Source organism: Pezoporus occidentalis, unplaced genomic scaffold (assembly GCF_034315485.1).
Source record: "Pezoporus occidentalis ecotype Australia unplaced genomic scaffold, CSIRO_AGI_Poc_V1 ctg1809, whole genome shotgun sequence".
Taxonomy (NCBI): domain Eukaryota; kingdom Metazoa; phylum Chordata; class Aves; order Psittaciformes; family Psittacidae; genus Pezoporus; species Pezoporus occidentalis.
In genome coordinates, this window is record NW_026913651.1 from 630 (window position 1) to 10,657 (window position 10,028).

The 10,028-nt window shown below is 55.8% G+C and overlaps 2 protein-coding genes across 2 annotated transcripts; one reads left to right on the forward strand and one right to left on the reverse strand.

Moving 5' to 3' along the window:
* Positions 1–266: 266 nt before the first annotated feature.
* THAP7 (THAP domain containing 7) lies at positions 267–2,185 on the forward strand. Its single transcript, XM_062615403.1, has 4 exons — positions 267–442; positions 525–867; positions 1,267–1,746; positions 1,790–2,185. Exons 1-4 carry the CDS (start codon positions 267–269, stop codon positions 2,177–2,179), a joined length of 1,389 nt encoding a protein of 462 aa, XP_062471387.1. The 3' UTR covers positions 2,180–2,185.
* A 233-nt stretch (positions 2,186–2,418) lies between these two features.
* Positions 2,419–9,355, reverse strand: LOC134162004 (long-chain fatty acid transport protein 2-like). Its single transcript, XM_062615404.1, has 8 exons — positions 9,121–9,355; positions 7,821–7,945; positions 7,551–7,745; positions 5,636–5,726; positions 5,275–5,473; positions 5,099–5,196; positions 4,301–4,431; positions 2,419–2,632 (listed from the first exon to the last, which is right to left on the reverse strand). The coding sequence occupies exons 1-8, from the start codon at positions 9,353–9,355 to the stop codon at positions 2,456–2,458; spliced, it is 1,251 nt and encodes a 416-aa protein (XP_062471388.1). The 3' UTR covers positions 2,419–2,455.
* Positions 9,356–10,028: the final 673 nt, after the last annotated feature.

Sequence of the window (10,028 nt, forward strand, 5' to 3'; positions counted from 1 at the left end):
ACATCCTCATTAGACCGCATGGACACCCCCGTAGACCCCATAGACCCCCATAGACCCCGTGGACACCCCCATAGACCCCATGGACACTCCCATTAGACCCCATGGACACTCCCATTAGACCCCATGGACACTCCGTAGACCCCATGGACCCCCATAGACCCCATGGACACCCCTGTAGACCCCTTGGATCCTCCATAGACCCCATGAACATCCCCCTTAGACCCGGTGGACACCCCCATAGACCCCATGGACCCCCCATAGACCCCATGGACATGGACCCCCCTCATGGACCCCCTTCTTTGTGCCCCCCCAGTGGTTACCACCGCCTGAAGGAAGGCGCCGTCCCCACCCTCTTCAACCTGGTGACCCCCCGGCCCCACCGGCTGAAGCCCCCCCCGGCTGCTGACCCCCTGAAGCCTCTCAAGGGCACCCGGAGGTGGAGGTGAGTGCTATGGGGCAGGGCTGGGGGGGAACCTTGGCTTGGGTGCTCCTCAGCCTTGATGGGTGCTCTTGGTCCTACCCAGGCTTGAAGCCAGGTTGTCCCGATTGGATCCCTCTGCGTCCCGATTGGAGCCCTCTGCGTCCCCATTGGATCCCTCTGCGTCCCCTTTGGATCCCTCTGCGTCCCCATTGGATCCCTCTGCGTCCCCTTTGGATCCCTCTGCGTCCCGATTGGATCCCTCTGCATCCCCATTGGATCCCTCTGCGTCCCCATTGGATCCCTCTGCGTCCCCTTTGGATCCCTCTGCGTCCCCATTGGATCCCTCTGCGTCCCCATTGGAGCCCTCTGCATCCCCATTGGATCCCTCTGCGTCCCCATTGGATCCCTCTGCTCCCAAATTGGAGCCGTCTGCTTCCCAATTGGATCTCTCCGCGTCCCGATTGGATCCCTCGGCTTCCCAATTGGATCTCTCTGCGTCCCGATTGGATCCCTCTGCTTCCCAATTGGATCCCTCTGTGTCCCGATTGGAACCGCCTTCTTCCCATTTGGAGCCAGGTTCTTCCCAATTGGATCCTTCCTGTCAAGTGGAGCCTTCTTCTTCCCAACTGGATTCTTCTTCCCAATTGGACTCATCCTTTTCCCAGTTGAATCCTTCCCAACTGGAGCCTTCTTCCCAACTGGAGCCTTCTTCTTCTTGTTCCCAACTGGACCCATCCTCTTCTCAATTGGATCCCTCTTCCCATCTGGACTCATCTTCAACCCATCTGAACCCCTCTTCCCAACTGACCCCATCCTCATCCCAACTGAACCCTTCCCAACTGGACCCTCCTTCTTCCCACCTGAACCCATCCTCATCCCAACTGGATCCCTCTTCCCATCAAAACCCCTCTTCTTCGCATCGAAACCCCTCTTCCCAACTGACCCCATCCTCATCCCAACTGAACCCTTCCCAACTGGACCCTTCTTCTTCCAACCTAAACCCATCCTCATCCCAACTGGATCCCTCTTCCCATCAAAACCCCTCTTCTTCGCATCGAAACCCCTCTTCCCAACTGACCCCATCCTCATCCCAACTGAACCCTTCCCAACTGGATCCCTCTTCCTCCCACCTGAACCCATCCTCATCCCAACTGGATCCCTCTTCCTCCCACCTGAACCCATCCTCATCCCAACTGGATCCCTCTTCCTCCCATCCGACCCCACCCTCATCCCAACTGATCTCATCCCAACTGGATCCCTCTTCCTCCCACCTGACCCCAGCCTCATCCCACCCTGACCCCACCTCCTCTTCCCACCCCCCCCCCGTCCCCCCCTTTCCCTTTGCCCATCTCCTGCTTCCCGGGGGAGCCCGAGGGCTCGGCTCCGGCCGGCGACCACGGCGCCGTCGCGGCTCTTCCCGGCTCCTCGGAAGCGCGGGGTCCCAACCCCAAACCCCCCCCGGAGGCTCCGGGCTCCGGCCCCGTGCCTCCATCCCCATCCCTCTACGTGCTCCGCTTGCCCCCGCGCCTCGGGGCCTACATCCAGAGCGAGCACAGCTACCAGGTGGGCAACGCTTTGCTCTGGAAGCGCCGCGCCGAGGCGGCCCTGGAGGCGCTGGGGAAAGCCCAACGGCAGCTCCAGGCCTGCAAAAGGAGGGAGCAACGGCTCCGGCTCCGCGTCGGCGAGCTCCAACGGGAGCGCCGTTGGGATGCCAGGGAAGCGGCGGTGAAGCGGGAGGATGGGGATGGGGGGCAGTGATGGGGCCGCCTCCCCCTTGGCTGTGTGTGGGGGGGTGTGAATAAAAAGGCATGGGTGCGTTTGGGATATGGGGTGGTGTTCCCGGCATCATTCCCGCAACCGGAGCGTGGTGGGAAAGAGGGAGGCGATGATGCTGCCTTGGGGGGATGTTGGTTGAGCGTCGTGTTGGACACGGAGGGCTTGGGGGTTGATTCCAGCGCAGGGGAAGGCGAAGGGAAGAGGGGGGTCAGGAGAAGGGGGCTCCCGAGGGAATTCCCGAAGGGAATGGGGTGGCTCTTAGAGGGCCAGGGCCGTGTCCAGGATGCGGGCATGGAGCTCGGGGGTCAGGGGCACGTAGGCCTTGGCCTGCTTGTGGCGGAAGAACAGCGGGTCCCGGATGACGCGGGGATCGAAGCCTTCGGTGACCAAGTGGCTCTTGCGCTGCTTGAAGGTGGCCGTGATCTCCAGAGCGTTCTGGGGAGGAACAGGGATACGGGGAGGGATGGAGATGGTGGGTGGATGGATGATGGCCATGTTGGAGATGGGTGGATGAATGGATGATGGCCATGTTGGAGATGGATGGGTGAATGGATGATGGCTATGTTGGGATGGATGGATGGATGATGGATGGCCATGTTGGAGATGGTGGGTGGATGGATGGATGATGGATGGCAATGTTGGGATGGATGGATGATGGTCATGTTGGAGGTGGATGGGTGGATGGATGATGGATGGCCATGTTGGAGATGGTGGGTGGATGGATGGATGATGGATGGCCATGTTGGGATGGATGGATGATGGTCATGTTGGAGATGGTGGGTGGATGGATGGATGATGGATGGCCATGTTGGGATGGATGGATGATGGTCATGTTGGAGGTGGATGGGTGGATGGATGATGGATGACCTTGTTGGGATGGATTGATGATGGTCATGTTGGAGGTGGATGGATGATGGATGGCCGTGTTGGAGATGGTGGGTGGATGGATGATGGCCATGTTGGAGATGGGTGGATGGATGATGGATGGCCGTCTTGGGATGGATGATGGATGGTCATGTTGGAGATGGATAGGTGGATGGATGATGGCCGTGTTGGGATGGATGATGGATGGTCATGTTGGAGATGGTTGAATGGATGGATGACGTCCATGTTGGAGATGGATGGATGGATGGATGGGTGATGGATGGCCATGTTGGAGATGGATGGGTGGATGGATGATGGGCATGTTGGGATGGATGATGGATGGCCATGTTGAAGATGGATGGGTAGATGGATGGATGATGGCCATGTTGGAGATGGTTGCATGGATGGATGACGGCCATGTTGGGCATGGATTGATGGATGATGATGGATGGAGATGGATAATGATGGATGGATGGATGGATGGATGATGATGATGGTTGGTTGGTGATGGATGCATGGGTGATGATGGATGCATGGATGATGATGGCTGGGTGGATGATGTCTGTGTTGGGATGGATGGCTATGGATGATGGGTGCATGGATAGATGATGGATGAATGATGGCCATGGATACGGATGGGTGATGATGGGTGATGGATGGATATGGACGGATGGATATGGATGGGTGATGATTGGTGATGATGGATGGGTGATTATGGATGATGGATGGATGATGATTGGTGGTGATGGATGGGTAGTGGATGATGAATGGATGGATGTGGATGATGGATGGGTAGTAGATGATGGATGGGTGATGATGGATGGGTGATGGATGGTGGATGGATGATGATGGATGGATTATGGATGGGTAGTGGATGGTGGATGGATGGTGGATGGATGATGGTGGATGGATGATGGATGGGTAGTAGATGATGGATGAGTGATGGATGGTGGATGATGGATGATGAATGGATGGATGGTGGATGGATGGATGGTGGATGGGTGATGATGGATGGATGATGAATGAATGGGTGGGTGATGGGTGGATGGTGGATGGATGATAATGGTGCATGGATGATGAATGGATGGATGGTGGATGGATGGATGATGATGGTGGATGGATGATGGTGGATGGGTGATGGATGGTGGATGATGGATGGTGGATGGATGATGATGAATGGATGGATGATGAATGGATGGATGGATGGATATGGATGGGGATGCACAAGCAGTCACTGACCTGCACCCTCAGGAACTGCGGCGCCGCGTAGCCGGGCAGCACATCCTCCACGAAGCTGTAGAGCTTCTGCCCATCGAAGCTGTGCCCCGGCTTGAGGCACATGGCGGCCATGCCACATCTCCCCTCGCACCCTATGGACACCCCATGGTCACCTCCAGCACCACCACCCCCCCCATTGACTACCCTGGTGCCCACTTGGGTGCCCAAAACACCCGTTTTGGGTGGGTTTCATCTTTCTTGGAGGCCCTTCATGCCCAAAACATCAACATGGGGCCACCAAACCCCCCCAGCCTTGACTTCTCCTAGGGGCTCCATTGACCATCGTAGGGGTGATGTCCATGCCCATAACAATGAAGCCTTGATTTGGGCAACCCAAGTCCTCATTCAGCCTTCTTGGAGGCCACTTGGGCCATGATGGAGGAGCCCACTGTATGGTGGAAGCCGATTTGGGGTCATAAAGTCCTATTTTGGCCATTTTGGGGTCAATTGGGCCATTGTACGGACATGCTACGTGCCCCAGTCAGCCTGCTCTTGGTCGACTCTTCTTTTGGTGGGTCCAAAGCGCCTCCACTTTGAGCCTCTGCCACATGAAGTGGTCAAGCAGCGTCTCGAAGTGGGTGGCAATAGAAGACCACGAAGGTTTCCATCCACCCCAACCCCTTCTGTGGCCATTGTGGGTCCACCTTGAGGTCCTTCAAGCTTCTCAATGACCCCTTGAGATCATTTGGTGCCACCTCAAGTGGTTGAGCCCCTCCCAGAGCCTCCCATTGGGTCACCTCAGCCCCACCAGGAGCTCACCTGGGACGGACACCCCATAGACGTTGACTTGCTGGATGAAGTCCACCATGGCAAGAGCGGCCTCCACCTCTGTGGTGGCCACGTTCTCCCCTTTCCACCTATGGAGAAGAAGAGGGTGAAGGTGGGAGGGGGTCCCATGGGTGCGCCTTTGGGCAGGCCGGCTCCACCCGAGGTACCTGAAGGTGTCTCCGACGCGGTCCTGGAAGTAGAGGAACTTCTCGTGGTCCATCATGAGGAGGTCGCCGCTGTTGAAGAAGGCGTCACCGTGGACCAGGACGTTCCTTAGGATCTTCTGCTCCGTCTCCACGGGATCTCCGGCGTAGCCATGGAATGGGGCCTCCTTGGTGATCTTGGTGACCAGCAGCCCCGTCTCACCTATGGGGAGGACAAAGAGGCTCCGAAGCTGCTCCCACCACTGCTTCCTGTCTCTCTGGTGGCTTCACCTCCACCCCCTGAGATGCTGATGCCAAGGCCTCAGGGGTGGTTTTGCTGCGTCTCCGTCCCCTTCCCACCTCCCAAGGTCCAATCCCATCGTACCGGGGCCCACCGGGATGCAGAGGCCTCGTTCGTCTCGCACCGGTTCCTCCTTGTCCACGTTGTACTTGATGAGCTCAAAGGGGGCAAAGTACTGGGGAGGGGGGGGACAGAAGAAGGACCAAGAGGTGATGATGGAAGAGGAAGCCACCCCTTATGGGCTGAATGAAGGCCAAGAGCTTCCCTCCATCGCCCTTTCAATGAGAGGGAGCCACCCACTGACCCTGCTCATGGTGGTATCTCAAGCCCAAGACCTTGTAGGACACAACCAAGGGGAAGAAGGGGGAGAAGACCTCGTTTGGATGGACATTTGGGTGGCTGGAGATGGAGAAATGGCATCAAAAGGGCTCTTCTTGGGGTGCTGGAGGTGGTCGTGTCCCTATGGACCCTCCAAAGCAACCTTGGAATCAACGCTGTAGGGTCAATGTTGGCCAACCAATGGAAGGGACACCCATGTTCACCATGGACCCTTCAGAACCTTCCATTGGGTCAACGTTGGCCAACCAATGGAGATGTCCATGAGGACCACAGACCCTCCAAAGCAGCCTTGGAGTCAATGCTGTTGGGTTAATGGTGCCCAACCAATGGAAGGGACACCCATGTTCACCATGGACCCTCCAGAACCTTCCATTGGGTCAACATTGGCCAACCAATGGAGATGTCCATGTGGACCATGGACCCTCCAAAGCAGCCTTGGAATCAATGCTGTAGGGTCAATGTTGGCCACCCAATGGAGATGTCCATATGGACCACAGACCCTCCAAAGCAGCCTTGGAATCAATGCTGTTGGGTTAATGGTGCCCAACCAATGGAAGGGACACCCATGTTCACCATGGACCCTTCAGAACCTTCCATTGGGTCAACATTGGCCAACCAATGGAGATGTCCATGTGGACTATGGACCCTCCAAAGCAGCCTTGGAATCAATGCTGTAGGGTCAATGTTGGCCACCCAATGGAGATGTCCATATGGACCACGGACCCTCCAAAGCAGCCTTGGAATCAATGCTGTAGGGTCAATGTTGGCCACCCAATGGATGGGACACCCATGTTCACCATGGACCCCCCAGAACCTTCCATTGGGTCAACGTTGGCCAACCAATGGAGATGTCCATGAGGACGACGGACCCTCCAAAGCAGCCTTGGAGTCAATGCTGTTGGGTTAATGGTGGCCAACCAATGGAAGGGACATCCATGTCCATCATGAACCCTCCAGAACCATCCATTGAGTCGATGTTGGCCAACCAATGGAGAGGCCCCAACCAGTGGGGGGTCGTCCACGTCCATCATGGACCCCCCAATCCTAACCTGGGAGTCCAAGTTGGCCAACCAATGGAAGAGACACCCATGTTCCCCATGGACCCTCCAGAGCCTTCCATTGGGTCAACGTTGCCCAAGCAATAGAGGTGTCTGTGTGGACCGTGGACCCTCCAAAGCAGCCTCAGAGTCAATGCTGTTGGGTCAACGTTGGCCAATCAATAAGGGGACATCCATGTCCATCATGGGCCCTCCAAACCCAACCTTGGATTCAATGCTGGCCATCCAATGGAGGGGACGTTCACGTCACCACAAACCCAACCAATGGAAGGGACACCCACATCCACCATGGACCCTCCAGAGCCACCCGTTGAGTCGATGTTGGCCAACCAATGGAGAGGACCCAACCAATGGAGAGGACCCAACCAGTGGAGGGCCATCCATGTCCATCATGGACCCTCCAATGCCAACCTAGGAGTCAACGTTGGCCAACCAATGGAGGACGCTCCATTAGGATCTTCAAAGGGGAAGAAGCCCTGGAGGTCCTCTTTGCTACCAACCCAGCCCTATAGATGCCATTGACTTCTCCATGGAGACACCAGTGACCTGGAGCCCCCCAACCTCTTCCCCCCACCCAGCCATTGCCCACCGTGCTTCCTCACCTTGATGAACATGTTGGCTCTCCCCACAGCCCCAATCTTCCCAGTGTAGTTGATGAAGCCGCCGTTGCCCTCGGTGGCCCCATAGAACTCCCGGATGGAGATGGGGCCAAAGCGGTCGAGGAACCTCTTCCACACGTCCCCTCGAAGCCCATTGCCCAACGCCAAGCGCACCCGGTGGTCGCGGTCGTTGGGGCGCTGTGGGGTGATGGGGGGTGAGAGCAGCACCCCAAGGGTTGGGGGGGGGGTGTGGGGTGTGGGGGGGGTCATCACCTGAGGGCTCTGACAGAGGTAGCGCAGGAGCTCCCCCACGTACTGGATGACGGTGACGTTGTAGCGGCGGCAGTCGTCCCAGAAGTGGGAGGCAGAGAACTTGGAGCGGAGGACGCAGGTGGCACCTGGGTGTGGGGTGGCCATCACCCGTCATTGATCCATTATTGACTCACCATTGATCCATCATTAATCCATCATTGATCCATAATCGTCCATCATCATCTGTCATTGATTCATCATCATCCATCATTGATCTATCATCATCCATCATTGATCCACCACTGATTCATCATCATCCATCATTAATCCATCGTTGATCCATCATCGATCCATCTTCATCCATCATCATCATTGATTCATCATCATCCATCATTGATCCATCATCATTCATCATTGATCCATCATCATCCGTCATTGATCCATCATCATCCATCATTAATCCATCATTGATCCATCATTGTCCATCATCATCAGTCATTGATTCATCATCATCCGTCATTGATTCATCATCCATCCATCATCATCCATCATTGATCCATCATCATCCATCATTAATCCATCATTGATCCATCATCATCCATCATTAATCCATCATTGATCCATCATCATCCATCATTGATTCATCATCAGCATCCGTCATTGATTCATCATCATCCATCATCATCCGTCAGGGATCTGTCATCCATCATTGATCCATCATCATCCATCATTGATCCATCATTGACCCAACACCATCCATCATTGAGCCATCATCGAACCATTATTGAGCCATCATTGATCCATCATCCATCACTGATCCATCATTGATCCAACACCATCCATCATTGATCCAACACCATCCGTCATTGATCCATCATTGATCCATCATCATCCATCATTGAGCCATCATTGAGCAATCATTGATCCATCATCATCCATCATTGATCCACCATCGATCCATCATCGATCCATCACCATCCATCATCGATCCATCACCATCCATCATCGATCCATCACCATCCATCATTGATCCATCACCATCCATCATCGATCCATCACCATCCATCACTGATCCACCATTGATCCATCATTGATCCAGCACCATCCGTTCATCGATCCATCATTGATCCATCATCATCCATCATTGATCCATCACCATCCATCACTGATCCACCATTCATCCATCATCGATCCATCATTGATCCATCACTGATCCAACACCATCCGTCATCAATCCATCATTGATCCATCACCATCCATCATTGATCCATCACCATCCATCGCTGATCCATCACCCTCCACCCCCCCGTGGGGCACGTACCGATCTCGATGCACCCCCCGAGTCCCACCATGAGCCCGGCAGCGTGGTAGAGCGGCAGTGGGGTGTAGACCACGTCCTGTGGGCGCACGCCGCAGAGCCGGGCCAGGCTGGCCGCCGCCAGCAGCTTCCGCTCCGTGATCACCGCAGCCTTGGGCAGCCCTGACCCAAGGACAAGGGGGTGGGGGTGGGGGTTCCAGATGTTACTGGGGGGACCCTCATCCAGATGTGTCTGCATTGGGTGGAGTGGGATCTGGGGGGGGGGGTTGGGGTGAAGATGGTCCCATCGCCATGAGGAGACAGCCAGCGATGGGGTGCGTGTCCAGCAGGTCCCAGCCCACCCCAACCCAGAGCCATGGATGTGGTACCCATTGACCCCACCATTGGTGTCCCCATTGCCCCCATTACCCCCATTGCCCCCATTGCCCACATTACCCCCATTCCCCACATTGCCCCCATTTCCCCCATTACCCCCATTTCACCCCATTTCCCCCATTCCCCTCATTGCCCCCATTACCCCCTTTGCCCCCATTACCCCCCATTGCCTCCATTACCCCCCACTTCCCCCACTGCATCCATTGTCTCATTACCCCCATTCCCCCTCACTTCCCCCATTACCCCCATTGCCCCTATGACCCCCATTGGCCCCATTGCCCCCATTGCCTGCATTATCTCCATTGGCCACATTACCCCATTCCCCCCATTCCCCCATCACTCCCATCACACCCATTACCCCCATTCCACCCATTACCCCCATTACCCCCATTCCACTCATTACCCCCATTGCCCCCATTGCCAACATTACCCTCATTGCCCCCATCACTTCCATTACCCCATTGCCCCCATTACCCATCACCCCCATTGCCTCCATTCCCCCATTTCCCCCATTCCCCCCATCACCCCCATTCCCC